This window comes from Camellia sinensis, chromosome 15 (assembly GCF_055761805.1).
Source record: "Camellia sinensis isolate YWXY chromosome 15, ASM5576180v1, whole genome shotgun sequence".
Classification (NCBI taxonomy): domain Eukaryota; kingdom Viridiplantae; phylum Streptophyta; class Magnoliopsida; order Ericales; family Theaceae; genus Camellia; species Camellia sinensis.
The window spans coordinates 136,526,761-136,544,061 of NC_138975.1; the positions used below are offsets into that span (position 1 = coordinate 136,526,761).

General features: G+C 41.2%; 1 protein-coding gene and 1 pseudogene across 1 annotated transcript; one reads left to right on the forward strand and one right to left on the reverse strand.

Moving 5' to 3' along the window:
* Positions 1–14,336, forward strand: part of LOC114258926 (PR5-like receptor kinase pseudogene) — a 71,004-nt pseudogene extending 56,668 nt beyond the window's left edge.
* Positions 14,337–14,526: 190 nt separating this feature from the next.
* Positions 14,527–16,037, reverse strand: LOC145813330 (LEAF RUST 10 DISEASE-RESISTANCE LOCUS RECEPTOR-LIKE PROTEIN KINASE-like 1.3). Its single transcript, XM_082908611.1, has 2 exons — positions 15,725–16,037; positions 14,527–14,603 (listed from the first exon to the last, which is right to left on the reverse strand). Exons 1-2 carry the CDS (start codon positions 16,035–16,037, stop codon positions 14,527–14,529), a joined length of 390 nt encoding a protein of 129 aa, XP_082764737.1.
* Positions 16,038–17,301: the final 1,264 nt, after the last annotated feature.

Consider the following 17,301-nt stretch of genomic DNA (forward strand, 5'->3'; position numbering starts at 1 on the left):
GGTCATCTATACGAGGCATTGGATACTTGTTCTTAACTGTAACCCGATTCAATTTCCGATAATCAATACAGAGTCACAAGGCTCCATCTTTCTTTTTAGCAAAGAGGGCCAGTGCTCCCCAAGGCGATGTACTAGGGCGAACAAAGCCCTTATCTAGTAGTTCTTAGAGCTGAACATTCAACTCACTCAACTCAGCTGGTGCAAAACGATACGGTGCCATAGAAATCGATGTCATGCCAGGCACTAAATCAATAGAGAACTCGATCTCTTGGTGAGGTGGTAAACTAATAAGATTCTCGGGAAAGACATTCGAGTACTCACGAACCACTCTTGGCAACTCTACTCGAACTTCGTCACACTCACCACTCAGGAAGCTAGCAAGAAGACAACTAAGTTCACTCCGCCCACGTGGATCATATACCGGTGGTAAGACTCTACCAACCCGATCCCCCAAGAAATGGAAACAATCACCGCTCAAAGTACATACAGTAACCCTCTGACGGTAGCAATCTATAACAACCTAGTATGACGATAACCAGTCCATATCCAAAATAACATCAAAACCAGACATGTCCATCAATATAAAAGAAAAAGGAAGCCGGCGACCGGCAACCTCTATATCACAGCTATGACACCCCTGTTTCAAAATCATCTCACCCCCAATAAGTGACACGACACATGTACAAGATATTAACTGTGCCAACTCCAACCCCAAAATTGATGCAAATGCAGACGAAATAAATGAATAGAATGCACTCGTATCAATCAACACATTAGCAACCGAGTTCCAAAACAAAAAGGTACCTCTCACAACAGATGGAGTCGGTACAAGATCTGGTGCGGTAACAGTATACACGCACCCCGTAGGTCTCTGATCTACCTGCTCACCCTTCGGAGCATAAGACTGCTACACTGACTGAGCCGAAAAGGCTCCCTGATTGGCCCTCGAGGCCTGTACTGACTGCGTTGGTTGGTGACTCTGTGTCTGTCTCGAACCAGACGCACCAGGTGTGCCACCCAACTGTGGGCAAAACCTCTTCAAGTGCCCCGCCTGCCCACACTGATAACAAGTGAGCGACTGACCTCTGCCCTGACTCTGGCCCTAAAAGCGAGCCGAAGATAAAGTTGTTCGTTGCCCTCCTCCCCTCTGTGGGCAAACTGGAGACTTGTGGCCCAACTGACCACATTTGAAATAAGTGATGTCTTCCTGACCACCTCTCCCAGAACCCGAACTCTGCACTGGAAAGGTAGACCTCGAATGTGCTCCTTAGGACTGCTGAGGGTTAGAACCCCTCTGCCTCTTACTGTCCCCCTATCCATCCTGACTCCTCCTAGAGCCCCTTATCCTCTCCTCCTCCGTGTGGATGATAGTCTCAAGATGGGCTACAGCCTCCACAAGATGCCCATAGTCCCTAATCATGGACCCGGCCACTCTAAACATGAGTCCGATCCGCAACCTCTTCTCAAATTCCAAACACCAGCGCTCCTCAGTTGCCACCAACTCCAGTGCAAACCTCGACAAACTAGTGAAGGTGGCCTCAAACTCAGCCACTAGTGTATTCAACTGCACCAACTTGGAGAATTGATCTCTCAACTTCTCCCTTACTGTAGCAGGTAAGTACTTGTCCTGGAAAGTATCAACAAAGGCTTCCCAAGTCCCTCCAATGTGCCCTCACGCATATTTCCACCATTGACCTGCGTCTCCTTTCAGCTGGAAGGATGCCAAGGTCACTCTCAAACCTCCGTCTTCGATGTCGAGCATCTCAAACGTCTTCGTCATCTGCTCTAGCCACTCATCAGCCTTTAGTGGCTCCTTGGGATCACCCAAAAACTCGTTCGGATTCGACCGGAAGAACTCCCTCATCAGAAAGGATGGCCCAGCTTCAGCTACTTGAGCTTGGACTTGATTCTCAGCTTTAAGAATGTCCATGGATTCCTGCAATACTCCGGCCATTTCACGGGCTAAGGCACCCATGGCCTGTTGACCAACCAGTTCGGCCACATTGGCCTGACCAACTCCTTTCTCCTGTGCCGAAGTTTCATCCGATATAGGCATCTCATGCCTCCTAGGCCTACTACGCCTATCACCACGACCTCATCCTGACATCCTAATAAAAGTACCGATAGATATTATCACATTTACAAATGTGCCAAAGCTAATTCACCCACGTCCTAATACGATGGACAACTGTAATTCACTCCACATAATCACATAAACACATACGAATTTCATTTCCAGATAATGACCGTCCCGTGGCGTTGCTAGAGTTCCAGTTAGAAACGGCAGTGATCAAGTGTCTTTCCAACAGAACTCCTAGAAACCCATGGACCCGATCAACATCCTAGAAATTAAATCCCATACCCATATAGTCATATAGACATGTTATCATATAAGCACATAACATCCATACTTAAGTCTCTAACAAGCCAGACAAACCCATTGTGGTACTAACCACTTCCCACGTACCCAAAGTATTCAAACCCGATACGTTCTGATACCAAGTTGTAATGCCCTCAAAGTAAAGAGGATAATCCAGCCCACGAGATTCATAAACATAATAGAAAATGTTATACTTTCATTCATCAGAGTTTATATTACAAGAGATATTACATGCATTATACTTTCACAAATGTTCATTCTGAAACTACAGCATGTAACACTAGTTGATAGCAACAAAAATAAATGCCCTACGGCTTACATCTTTCCAAGATTTCACTTGGTTACAACAAAAGAAAGAGTCCTAGATCTATACATATAAAACCCTCGGCTTGAATAAACATTTAAGCATAAATGTAACAAAAATAGAGCCTTCAGCCCTTAGTCCTCCCATGCTATGTCCTTGGAGGTGGCATTTCACCAGTACCTGAAAATGGTTTCCCAAGTAGGGTGAGCCAAAGCCTAGCAGAGATAAACTAACACGATATACAAGATTTAACTAAGATATAAATGTCAGATAAAAGTTCAATACTCAAGGCAATCTTACATTTTCCCTATTACCATTCAATTTTGATAACCTCAACTTAATCCATTTCCATTCATTCATTTTAAATCAATGCATAAGTATAGTTCCTTATCATCTAAACAATCTCAAATTGAGACTACAACTCATTCATTCACATTTCAATAACATTCATTATTCAAACACTTCAAACTTCTTGCCATTTTACGGATTCTCGTCCGAGGGAATCGGCACCCAAATATACACATACAAGGTTTTGGGACTTTCACCCTGGACACTCCGACCAACTTAATTTAAATGGAGTCCATCCCCTATCTCCTCCCAAACAATGATACATATACAATGTATTTAAAAGCGTTATCATATACAATGACTATCCAGATCACATATTCAGTGGTTTAATCAAACAGTCATCTTCAATGACATAATTCAAATGACCAGTTTCAATTCACCTAGTCCTCATACAATTTCTACAACAATCACAGCTATCCTCCACCGATAGCCCAAAACAGATATTTCTAAACAGATATACAATTATCAAACAGATAATGTATCAAATTTTTCATAGGTGAGTGATTTATCAAATCTAACTACACCATTCATTCATACATCCTCCCAATTTCATATTTCCCATGTCAATTTCATTATTTATACAAAATATAATTCAACACAAATTAAGACAATTTTCCCCATTTCCCAAATATTAACCCCAATGTCAAATTTCACTATTTTAGCACTAGAGAACTTCATACACAAGGTCCTATAGGCATTTTTATAGACTAACATGGAAAACCCCTCCTTAACTTTTGATATTAAACCCTAACCTTACCCAAATCCTTCCAAATCCCACCATTTATACAAAATAACAAATACCTAAGTTAAAAACCATATCAAGGTGTAGAATGTCCCTACCTGAAGTGTAGAAACTCAAAGGCAATGAAGAAGAACCTCAAAGGTGTCCAAACTTGATTTTGTTCGGATCAAGAGGAAGCCCACTAGATGCTCTAACTCTTTATCAAAGGGAGTAAGGTGGAGAGACCCTTAGATCATGGAGTATTTGTAGAGAGAGAGAGAGTGTGCTCGATTAAGGTTTTGGGGCAAAAAGATATAAAATTTCTATGTAAGAATAAGCTGCTGTGAACTGATATACGTGAACTTAGCTCGAGCGAAGGAGTTGTCGCTCAAGCGACTAGACACAACAAGTGACCTCGCTCGAATGCGACATGCAAAGCTTCAGAAGTTTTATAGATGCACACGCTCGCTCAAGTGCAAGAAGCCTCGCTTGAGCGAAGCACTTCACCTTCCCAAAAATTTTGCGTCTGGGAAAGAAACCTGAGGACTCTCAATTCTCGCTCGAGCGCAAGAAACCTCGCTCAGCCGAAGGAGCAAATTTTACAAGACTCGCTCAAGCGAAGAAGCCAAAATCTGGGCAACAACAATCTTGACCAACTAACAACCAATTTGTCCCAAACACACCCAACATATTCTAAAGCTCAAATTCAAAGAGTTAAAGGAGGAAAACGAGACATGGACAACAACATACAACCACGGAACCTGAGTCCGGAATATAACAAAGGTCGGGTCAAAACCGGTCCCCCAAGAAATGAAAACAATCCCCGTTCAAGGTACATACAGTAAGTCTCTGACGATAACAATCTAAAACAGCCCGGTATGAAGACAACCAGTCCATACCCAATATAATATCAAAACAAGACATATCAATCAATACAAATGAAAAGGGAAGTCGGCGAACGACAACCTCTATATCACAACCCTGACACCCTTGCTTCAGAACCATCTCACCCCCAATAGGTGACACTACACAAATAAGAGACACTAACTGAGCCAACTCTTACCCCAAAATCGATACAAATGTAGACGAAATAAATGAATGGGATGCACCCATATCAATCAACACATTGGCAACTTAATTGCAAAACAAGGAAGTACCTCTCACAACAGAAGGCACTCGTACTAGATCTGGCACGATAACAGCATACACAAGCCCTGTAGGCCTCTAACCTACCTGCTCACCCCTCAGAGCATAGGACTGATGCACTGACTGAGCTGAAGAGGCTCCCTAATTAACAATCAAGGCCTGTGTTGACTGTGCTAGCTGGTGGCTCTATGTCTGCCTCGAACCAGATGCACCAACCTCTTCATGTGCCCCGCCTGCCCACACTGATAATAAGTGAGCAGCTGGCCTCTCCCTTGACTCTAGTTCTGAGAACGAGCTGAAGACTGTACAGATCGTTGTTCTCCCCCTCTCTACGAGCAAGCCAGAGACTTGTGGCCCAACTGACCACACTTAAAACAAATGAAATCCCCCTGACCACCTCTCCCAGAACCCGAACTCGGTACTGGAAAGGTAGACCTCGACTGCGTTCTTTAGGACTGCTAGGGATTAGAACCTCTCTACCTCTTACTGTCCCCTTAAGTATCCTGGCTTCTCCTAGAGCTTCTCATTCTCTCCTCTTCCAACTGTATCATGGTCTCCAGATGAGCTGCCGCCTCCACAAGGCGTTTGTAATCCCTAATCATTGAACCGGCCACCTTAAACATTAGCCTAGTCCTCAACCTCTACTCAAACTCCAAGCAATGGCGTTCCTCAGTCGCCACTAGCTCGGGTGCAAACCTAGACAAGTTGGTGAATGTGGCCTCAAACTAAGCCACTAGTGTGTTCAACTGCACCTACTTAGAGAACTGGTCTCTCAACTTTTCCCTAACCGTAGGAGGCAAAAACATTTCCTGGAAGGCGTCGACGAAGGCCTCCCAAGTCCCTCCAATGCGCCCCCACGCATACTTCCACCATTGACCCATTGTAGACACCCCATTTTTGACCGACCTTAAGACTCAGACGTCACCGATTGAGCGCTCGGTGATGACGCATGTTGTGCTCGTTCTGAGGTTTTAGAGTCTCGGCTGAGAGCCTTGCCTCCGGACTTCGGGGCTCTTCTGTGCTTTGCCTCGGTTTGTGAACCAGGTCCTGTTTTCTCCATTTTCTATTCCCGAAGGGAGGGAGAGGTCTTGTAGACCATCTCTCAGTGGCCGTAGGCTACGTTTCGTGGTCGTAGGCCACTATTCCCGTTTGGAGACCAGTTTCTAATTTTCGGAGCCGTCGGCCGCGCGCCTCGGTTCGGGACCGCTTAACTACCTCCGTTTGCTCCGATTTTTGGCACACACCTTATTTCCTTTCCTTAGAGGGACACTGTGGCCTGGGAGACCACCTTCGGAGTCGCACGCCACTTCCGGCGCTTAACAGTCAGTTTTCGGGGCCCCCGGCTGTGCGTTTTGACCCCCGAACCCTCGTTTTGCATCGGTTAGGGTTCATTTTTGGCATAGACCTTATTTTCATTGTTAGGAAGGTCGTACAAGGGTGGGAGACCACCTTTTCCCCTTGAAAACTAGCTTTCTCCTTGGAGACCACTTTTCTCTCTCCTTCAGCCAGTTTTCTTGTCGGGAACTGGTCTCCCTCACTTTTGGGCCATAATTTCTGGTTTCCCATACCACCATTGTGTTGTACTTATCTGGGAGGCCACCAATATGGGTAGGCCGACCAGCTTTTCTTCCTGACCCTTTTCAACCTTGCTAGAAAGCTGGTTTTCCTCTCTCCTAGGCCACAATTTCTGGTCTCCCACCATACCACTGTGTTGCACTCATCTGGGAGGCCACCAATATGGGATGGCCGACCACCTTTTCAGCCTGAACCTTTTGACCCCTGGTCGGCCAGCCATCTCTTTTTTTGTCTCTCTGAATGCAATCCAGCTGTGCCAACTGGAAAGCATTTGCTCCGGGTTTGACCCTTTTGTTTGGCTTCTCAAAGAAGCTTGGCCCTTTTCTCTTAGCTTCTAGGAGAAGCTTGACCTTTTGTTGAGCTTCTTGAGGAAGCTTGACCGCTTTGGTTTAGCTTCCTCAAGAAGCTTGATCCTTTTGTTTAGCTTCTCTTAGAAGCTTGGCCCCTTTGCTCCAAGCTTCCAAGAGAAGCCTTGGACCTCCTCTTCTATATAAGGAACCCTCCTCTCCACTTGCAAGGGTTGAGAATTTTTTTGCCTGCAAAAACTCCATTGTTCTTGCCCCATTGCACTACCACTCATAGCACAACACCTCCACTACCATCCTAAGTACCTTGGAGCTATTTTTCAGAGATTGAAGGCTCACTTTCTTGGTCCAGAGCTTGTTGCATTGCTGTGCTACAAGGGTAAGTCTCTATTTTCCCCATTTTGATATTATTTTGCTCCATAGTTTAGCTCTATTTGCAAGCATTTTTGGACTTCGACATAAACTGAAAAAAGACTTGTTTTGAGCTTCTCTTCAAGTTTTTTCAAGGTCATTTTTCTGTTTGGGGTCATCTTCCCCCTTGCATGCTTCATTTCCCCATGTTTAGGGCTATGCATTAGAGCATTTGTGTTGGCCTTGGTTTGGCCTTTTAGCCACTGAAATCTAGTGGATTTTCAGTGGCTAACATGTGTTTTTGAGTCTTAAAATTAGAGAGGGGTGACCCTCTCACCCCTTGTTTTGTTTATTAGCTTTGTTGGTCTTCCAAAGGGGCTCCTACTTGCATGTTTCAAAGCCATATTTCAGGTCCTATTTGGTGAGTTTTAAGGTTTGCATAAGCTCTTTCTAGAGTCCTTTTGGCCATTTTGAATGTCTATTATGCATGTGTAGAACAATCCTATTCAAGTCCTTTCAAAGGGGCTTTCACTTGCATGCTTCCTAGACTAATTTCAGGGCCTTTTTTGTGGGTTTAAGGACCCTCATAACCTCTTTTCAAAGGTGTTTTTTCCATTTTATGTGTCCATCATACATGTGTAGAATAACCTCTTGCATGGCCCTTCAAAGGAGCACTTCATTCTTGCATGTGTTGACTGAGTTTCAGTGGTTATTTGGGCATATTTTGGCATGGCATACTTCTATTTTTGGTTTTTTTGGTGAGCCCTCATGTGCTTCATATACATGTAGTGTAAATCATGGTTCACTAGCTTTCTTTGCATGCTTTGTTGACCCTTGATTTTAGCACCTTTTGGCCATGTCTTAAACTGATGTTGTGCATATTTTGGACTGACTTAACTCTGTTTTTGGGTCTCATGGTCGAATGATGTTTGTTTTGCATGCTTGTAGTTCAATACCCATGCTTAACTTTGAGTTTTAGAGCTCATTCCATGCATATACTGATGTATGTTCGTGTTTCGGGTCCATTATACATCATATTTCAGAGCTTGCATGAATGCCATATTGCCATGTTTTCTACTCCTTAAGTGTGCTTGAGAGTTGTCTATGAATGCCTTATTTTCGGACCATTGAATGAGTTCCATTCCTTTGCATTCCGAGCCATCATTTTAGGCCATTTCCCTACTGTTTCAGACCTGCCTAGGGTCTGTTTGGGGTTGGTTTTGCCATTTGTGCATTGCTTTGGGTACCTCTAGTGTAACGCACTTCACTAGTTTTGGTACCTAGGCCCTCTAGCATGCATTGGTTGACATATTTGCATGATTCGGGACCATCTTTTATGCCATTTCAGAGCTGTATCATGTGTCATTCTATACCATATTTCATCATTTGCCATGCTTAGTTAGAATTACATGTTGTGCCTTAGGATCGATCCTTTGCATTCGTGCATGTTTGCATGTATTTCGGTTGTTTCATTTTCATCATATGGCCACTGATGTGGGTGTGGCTGAGGTCCACTCATATCGGTGTAAGTCCATCTTGCATTGAGCATGCCATTTAGTTCATGTTGTTGCATGTTTGGCCTTTGCATTGCGTATGCTAGGTTGTTAGGTGCATTGTGCATGCCATGTTATGTCACGTACGTTGGGTATGTCATGTCATTTCTCGCATTGTGTATGCTAGGTTGTTAGTTGCATTGAGTATGCCTTAGTTCATGAGCGTTGTGCATGTCATGTAGTTCATAGCATTGTGCATGCTAGTCGCGTTTGCATCACTTAGTCGCATCGCATTAGGGTTGCATGATAGTTTTGCATTGGTGCATGCCATCTCATTGCATTGTGTTTGGGATAGGAGTTAGTCCAAACACGGGAAACGAGGGACGTTTCGTACTCAAAGTGACGAAACGTGCCTCGATTCCCGGTCGCCGATACTCTTGACCACACATGATGGAGTTGTTGGCTTTACGTGTTCATTCGTGCATTCATTTCACATCGAGTCGTGCAAATTCGATTCCTCGGCCATCGTGCATCGAGATGCATCATTGGTGGGACGAGGATCAAGGTCTACACTCCCTAGAGCTTGTGCAACGACAGGGAGAGTGGTCTTGCACACATATGTCAAAAATACATTGCCTTCTCTCTCTCTTACCTTTGTTGTAGAAAAACCAGAATCCAGGGGGCAGAAAGTGGTCGGCCGACTAGGTTTTCTGGCAGGCCGACCACCTTTTTTGGTTTCCACCACAAAGGGTGGTTGGCAGGTGTCTCCCAAGCCAATACCTGGTCGGCAGCCTTCCCAGGGTGGAGTTTCAGCCTCTTGGAGCCTTGTGCAAATTTCTAAAATCAGTTGCAAACAAAGGCGAGACGAGGCATCACGATGGAAGTTCCCGACGAGGCGACTCGAGCATGCATGCATCCATCGTCACCTAAAACAGAGCCGAGGTAGTCACATTCATGTAATTTACATGCTTACTTAGCTAGTTTGTTAATTAGTTAATGTTGTGCAATAATTAGCTGTAGCTGTTATTTATTCGGACTGTATTATTTATTCGGACCCTCCGAGAGAGGGCCAATTGTTGTAATAAGTGTGCGTGTGTGTGATGTATGTCTTCCAACCTCACTTCTTTCTCCCTTTTATTTACCAGCTTATGATGGTTAGTTTAGGGCATGTTTCAATTAGCATACTTATGATAGCATGTTCGCATTCATTCATCTGTCTTGCGTGCACCGGGCTCGACACATCATACTAACTGCATTGTATTTCAATTCCGAGTTGAATACTTGTTAGTTGTAGCATTTCACATTCCATCTTTAGAATATCCGAGCCTATTGCAGTTGCATTCCTGCATGTGTTGCATTAGGCATTTCAGCATAGTTAGGATCATGCATGGATTTCTAACATAGCTTCTGTTTTGGCTTGGAGTACTCGGTAAGTGTTTATGCTTTAGCATCCTTTCATGTGTGTGAGTGACTGCCATGATAGCATGCTTACCATGAGGCTATGTGCTTATGTGATATACCTGCCTGAATGCCTGTGGGTGAAGGTTGGATTATCTGAATTGGAATAATGCATTAACTGTGAGTTTTAAGCCCACTTGAGAGTGGCAAAGCATCACGTTTTTCTAAGCCCACCCGAGGGTGGCAAATCCACGTCTTAGCCTACTTGTGGGTAGCACCATCAAACCATTTTCAAAATAAACAAACATGAGATGTGTTGTTCCAATTCAGGCGATCCAATCTATACTTGTATGCTGTGCGCATCACGTAGTAAATCTAGGCTAATAACCGGAATAAGAGCACATAATGTTTTCAAAACTCGATATCATGGTTAGTAGAGGCCGATCTTTGATCGGGTGAGCGGGGGTGCTCACGAAATGACCTTCCCCAATCGTACCCAAGTTCCCGAGCCGAGGCAACTTTGGTGATCTCGTGGCCTTAGGCAAACGAGTCAGGGTTTCCTAAATTCCCCAAAATAAAATATTTAGGTGGCGACTCTGTATCTGGCAAAGCAGTCCATGTTTGGCACTTCTTTCAAAAAAATCTGTTTTCAAAAACGATTTGCCGGATTTGGACTCTTTGATGATTCATCGATCTTGCATTGCACTCTGCGAGATCAGATTAAGAACCGTGACAATTTGAGTCTGAACTATAGTGAGCCCAAACGAACAGAACGGGATTTCCCTCCCGGGGCGTTCGGGGACGTCTACACCCATGTCTCCCTTCAACTGGAAGAACGCCAAGGTTACTCTCAAACCTCTGTCTTCGATGCCGAGCATCTCAAACGTCTTCACCATCTGCTCTAGCCACTCGTCCGCTTTCAGTGGCTCTTTGAGATCCCCCAAAAACTCATCCGAATTCGATCGGAAAAACTCCCACTTCAAAAAAGATGGCCTGCCTCAGTTACTTGGGTCTGGACTTGATTCTCAGCCCTGAGAATGTCTATAGATTCCCTCAAAGCTCCGGCAATTTCGTGGGATAAGGCGCCCATGGCCTGCTGACCAACTGGTTCAGCCACGTTGGCCTGACCAACACCCTCTTCCTGTGCCAGAATATCATCCAATACCGGCATCTCCTGTCGTCTAGGCCTACCACGCCTACCACCATGTCTATATCCTAACATCCTAATAAAGGTAAGAAAAGAAATTAGCACATTTACAGATGTGCCAAAGCTAACTTACTCGCATCCTAATACAATGGAGAACATTAATTCACTCCACGTAAGCACGTATTCACATAAACCCATATGAATTTCGTTTCCCGATAATGACTGTCTCGTAGCATTGCCAAAGTTTCAATTAGAAACAGCAGTGATCAAGTGCTCTTCTAACATGACTTCTAAGAACCCGTGGACTTAATCAACATCCTGGAAATTCAATCCCATGCCCATATAATCACATAAGCTTGTTATCATATAAGCACATGTCGTCCATACTTAAGTCTCTAAAAAGCGAGACAAACCTATTGTGGTACTAACCACTTCCCATGTACCCAAAGTATTCAAACCCGGTACACTCTGATACCAAGTTGTAACGCCCCCAAAATAATACTATAAATCCCACTCATAAGAGAAGTGATAACAGAAACGATATGCTTTCATTCATCAGAGTTCGTATTACAAAAGATAACACATGCAATATATATTCATAAATATACATCCTGAATCTATAGCATGTAATACCAGTTAATGCTCAACAAAATAAATGCCCTACAGGCTTACATCTTTCCAAGTCATTGCTTGGTTGCAACAAAAGAAAGTCATAAGCTTTGTACATATAAAGCCCTTGGCTTAAACGAACATTAAATACAAAATAACAAAAAAAGAGCCTTTGGCTCCAAGGTCCGCCTAAGCTACGTCCTTGGAGAAGGCATGTCACCGATACCTGAAAATGGTTTCCCAAAGTAGGGTGAGCCAAAGCCCAGTAAAAACAATCTAACACAGTATATGAGAATTATCAAAATATAAGTATGATGCACATTTTCATTGTCCTACAACAAAATCTTTATAACTTTCTCCAAAACCATTGTAGGCCAAACTTACATTTCATTTCATTCATTTTGGTTCAATAGATACATCGACTGCATTTAATTCACCCAATAGAGAATACACCTCACAGGTTTCCAACAAATTAGAATCATCACACAATACATTCACTTCTATTTGCCATTTTATAGAAATTTCGTTCGTGGGAATCGGCACTCATGTATACAAATGGTTTTCGGGGCTTTCACCCTAGACACACAGGCCAACTTAGTTCAACGGAGTCCATCCCTTCTCTTCTCCTCAAAACATGGAGTACATCCCCTTTCTTCTCCCAAATATCATACATATACAATGTATATCATTCATAATCATAATGGTTAAAGGATTAGTTTCAATTCGCCTAATCCACATGCTATGTCTACAACAATCATGACTATCCTCTACCAATAGTCCAAAATAGTTATCTCTAAATAGATATACAATTTCTATAACAGATAAATCCTTAAATTTTTCATAGGTAAGTGATTGAGCAAATCCAACAACACCTTTCATGTACACAACCTCCCAATTTCACATTTTTCATACCAATTTTATTATTTATACAAAACAATTATTCAAGATATTTTAGGGCAAGCTCCCCATTTTCCAAATATTAACCCAAGGGCCAAAATCATCTATTTTGACACAAAATAATCTTATTTCTAAATCCCATAATCATTTATATAACATCCACATAGAAAACTCCTCTTTTCAAACTTGAACCCAAACCCTAGGTTTGCTCAAAACACCCCAAATTCTCACCATTTTCATATAACAACCCATAACAAGTTAAAACCCATATTAAGGTGTAAAGAGTCCCTACCTCAAGTTTCAAAGACCAATGGAGCAAGCACAAAACTCCAACGACGCCGAAACCAAACTCCAATTGGATCAAAATGAAGCTCTCATGATGCTGTACTCTTTTTCCAAAGACACTAAGGTGGAGAGTTCAATGGATCTAGGAGAAAATGTAGAGGGAGAGTGTATTTTAGAGAGAGAGAGTCTCACTTTAGGGTTTTTGGAAGAAAAGATCTAAAAAAGTGATGTAAAAAGACATTTTTGCGATCTGATATACGCACAGTTCGCTCGAGCGCAAGAGTTGACGCTCTAGCGTCAGACACAATAAGTTCTTCCACTCGAGCGCAAGAGTTGACATGCTCGAGTGTAGAATACACACATCTAGTACTTTTGCAGATGACAGACAAACTGCTCGAGCGCAAGAAAGGCCGCTCGAGCGCCCACCCGCTCGAGTGTAGGAAACGCCGCTCGAGCGTGGAAAACACCCCTCCAGTAATTTTGCAAACAAGCAAAATACTGAGAGTTTGCAAATCCCGCTCGAGCGCAAGAAAGGTTGTTCGAGCGAAGGATCAAAATTCTGGGCAACATAAGGTTTGAAAACCAAGCAACTAACATGTTCCAAACACACTCGAACATCTAAATAACCAAATTTAAGAAGGAATGAAGAGCAAAAGACAATGAACGACATACAGAAACACTAAACCCGAGTCTAAACTACCACAAGTGTCGGGTCAAAACTGGGATCGTTATAAAATTGCAGTAGGGGTTGCTCAGGGATTGGAATACTTGCATCGTGGATGTACAACACGCATTTTTCATTTTGAAATAAAACCCCATAACATTCTTCTAGATGAAGATTTTTGTCCAAAGATTTCAGATTTCGGGCTAGCTAAATTATGTCCCAAGAAAGAGAGCGTTATATCCATGTTGCATGCTTGAGGAACTATTGGATATATAGCGCCTAAAGTCTTCTCTAGGCATTTTGGAAGAGTCTCACACAAGACTGATGTGTATAGCTACGAAATGCTAGTCCTAGAGATGGTTCGAGGAAAGGAAAAGATTGGACAATCAATTGAGGACACTAGCGACTTATATTTCCCACATTCAATCTACAAGAAGCTAAAATGTGATGGAGATATAGGACTTCATGGGATTGAATCTAAAGAGGATGAAAAAGTTGCACGGAAGATGATATTAGTTGGGTTATGTTGCATACAAACTAATCCATCAGAGAGACCAACAATTAACAAGGTGATTGAGATGCTTGGAGGAAATCTAGAATCTTTGCAAGTTCCTCTGGAACCATTCTTATCTTTACCTTCAAGAACACCAATCACATCTTCTACTATTCAAATATCAAAAGAGAATGAATTCTGTGAGGTTGAACCAATGTAATGATGTTTTTCTAGGTTGAATACATCATGGACTGCAAAGCTTATGTAGAATAATATCATGTGAAGTAGATTTCTCAAGACCCTCAAAGTAGTGAAATTTTGTTTGAAGTTGCTATGTTAATTGTTGTCCAAGTATATCTTTGATTTTTCATTATGAATTGCTGCCCTAAATTTTTTCTAGTAAAAATTGATCAAGATGTCTTTTGTGGTTGTAAATTTCCTTTCCTTTTATTTTTCTTGTTACCCTTTTTCTCTTCTATTACACAAGCTGCAATAAATCAATTTGAACAAAAATTAGAATTCTTTTCATGAACGAAACTTCGAATTCTTCTATTATAAGGTATGGAGAATGCTAATAGACTGTAAGATTGGTCCCCGGATTAGTCGGTCCATTAGGTTGGATACTGAGCTATCAACAAAAAAAAAAAAGGTATGGGAAATTTTTTTCCTGTTATCATGAATTCGGGAATGAACAAAAATTAGTTTAATCTCATTATCCCATATTCTACAAAAATTAGACTAATATCTCTGCCACATTGATATGATTCTCCCCTTTCTATGCATAACATATTGAGCCCAAAATAGGATATCTTTCTCTCTTTTTTTTTGTTTCTTTAGCGGAAAAAGCACCTCTAACATGATTGGCTACAATGAGATTAACATTAGCATAGTAAGTGTGGCATCGAAAAATCTAGGAAAAGGACAATAATAACGATAATAATGCATTAACTTCATATGCAATAGTTTTAGCAGTAGATTTTTTTTCATCTAGTTCCCTATGATGAAATTTATCCATGATCACATTTCCCATATCTCGGACTCATTATAACAAGAAGTCATTGGATGTACTTGGAATGCCATGTGACCTTAATATTCTATTGTGGTATTCCTACAACACGTGCACGTGTTGATCCGAGAACACCCAATAAATGCTTCAATCATGTTATGACATTATCATTGGTAGACCATGAAAATGAAAGCAAATATCATGACATTATCACATATATGGTCTAATTTTTGTTTTAACATTTCTCCCAATAATTTTTTCATTTTCCCTTCTGCTTTGTGAAAAAATTCTCTCCATCGACACAAATTTATCAACATGACAATTTAAGACCAGGAAATTGGGTGTGGTTCATTGCCTAGTTTTAAGAACAAATAATAACAATGAAACAATGAATAGAACAAAATAAAAATAAAAATTCAATCGATTTATACAATGAATGATTTTATCACTATATACAAAGGCATTAATATAATTCAGAGTAACTTTCATATTCATGATGGAAATAAGATGGCATTATCACCCAAAATTTACTATAAAATGGATCTTGACTGCATTAAAAATTGATACATTAACTTAGCTACTACTAGTATTAGATGTGGTACTTCCTCTGCTAACCCAATTTTGCCTCAAAGAATTAGGCGAAAGCGCTGGTAGATCACTCAACAACACAACATCACTTGCTGATATATCCATCTCGTCCGCAACCTTCCTATCATAACCCACACTGCTGATTTCCTTCAAAACCTCCAACACTTCTTTCATCGATGGCCTCGTATCGCTCTCATTCTGCAAACACTGAAACGCGAGCTCAATAACCACCTTGATCATCTCCATCACCTTATAATTCGAGTTAAACCCAAGACACAGGTCAACAAGCTCATGAAGTTCATGATTTTGAAACTTATTAATCACCATATTAGACAAATTAATTTCATGGCGATGCCTTGTAATGTCCACAGCTAGCTTAGACGATATAAGCTCAATCAAAACAACCCCAAAATTATAGACGTCACTTTTATTAGTAAGTTGGTAACTTTCTATCATGGGCATATTAGGTAGATATATTTTTTCATCTTATACATATTGAGTAATTATCGAGAACAAACTAACACTTTGTGAAATTTAATTTGCATACCTTTTTATCACACAATTCAACTAACTCTTTAGATTTAAATATTTGGTCTTCTCATATCCGATTATATGTAATTAACAACTATTACAATTACCCCCCCCCCCCCCCCCCCCCCCCCCCCCCTATAGACTAACTCTTCACTATTGTCGTGTCCTAGAAAGGGGGCACACATACTTTTAGCTTTGACTGCATACACTGCAGTTCCTAGACTAAAGGATTTTGAGATATTCACATAATTGCTTTATGACCCACGAAAATGATAGTATTAATTCACTGAAAATGAAATAGATTGTTACAAATAAATAAAAAAGTTATCTCTTACTTTGATAGTATAATTTGTTAGATAAGTTGATGAACTAATTAGATTATTAAAGTATAGGATTTGTTACGCTTTAGTCTGAAATTTATTTTTTTACTTTGGTACCCGAAGAAAGTAATCTGTTATATTTTAATTCCTTGCGCCAACTCCGTCTTAAATCAACAACAGGAGTGATATTTTTAAAACTTTACCACCAAAAAAAAAAAACTTTATTAAAATATTAGGGATGAAATTGCAACAAAACGCATATTTTGGAGACCAAAATAAAATAAAGTGCACATCTTGGGGGCCAAAAATATAATAAATTCATACTTTGGGACTGTATATGTAATTAGTTTTGTTTAGGCTTGATGTAATATTCCAAAAAAAAAAAAAAAAATCCCTATTATTGATTGTGAACAATTTAACCACAACTGATTTGTTTTGGTGATTATATGTATGTACAAAAAGCATCACCGACCCATGCTAGAGGACGAGGTGTGGAGACTTCAGAAGATTGGAAAAGATGGAGCTTTTCATAAGAAGCTAGCCTCCATGGCCATTAACACTGTCCAAGACTTCTTGAAGCTCTCCGTTGTTGATCAAACCAAACTTGGAAAGGTAAATGCTTATTCTCAAATTCTTGATCTCTAATTTATCTTAAAACATAAATTATTAGAGACAAAAATATGGATCCCATTCAGTCCTATGAATAGATAGAACTATGCAATCAAGCCAGGGGGGACCAT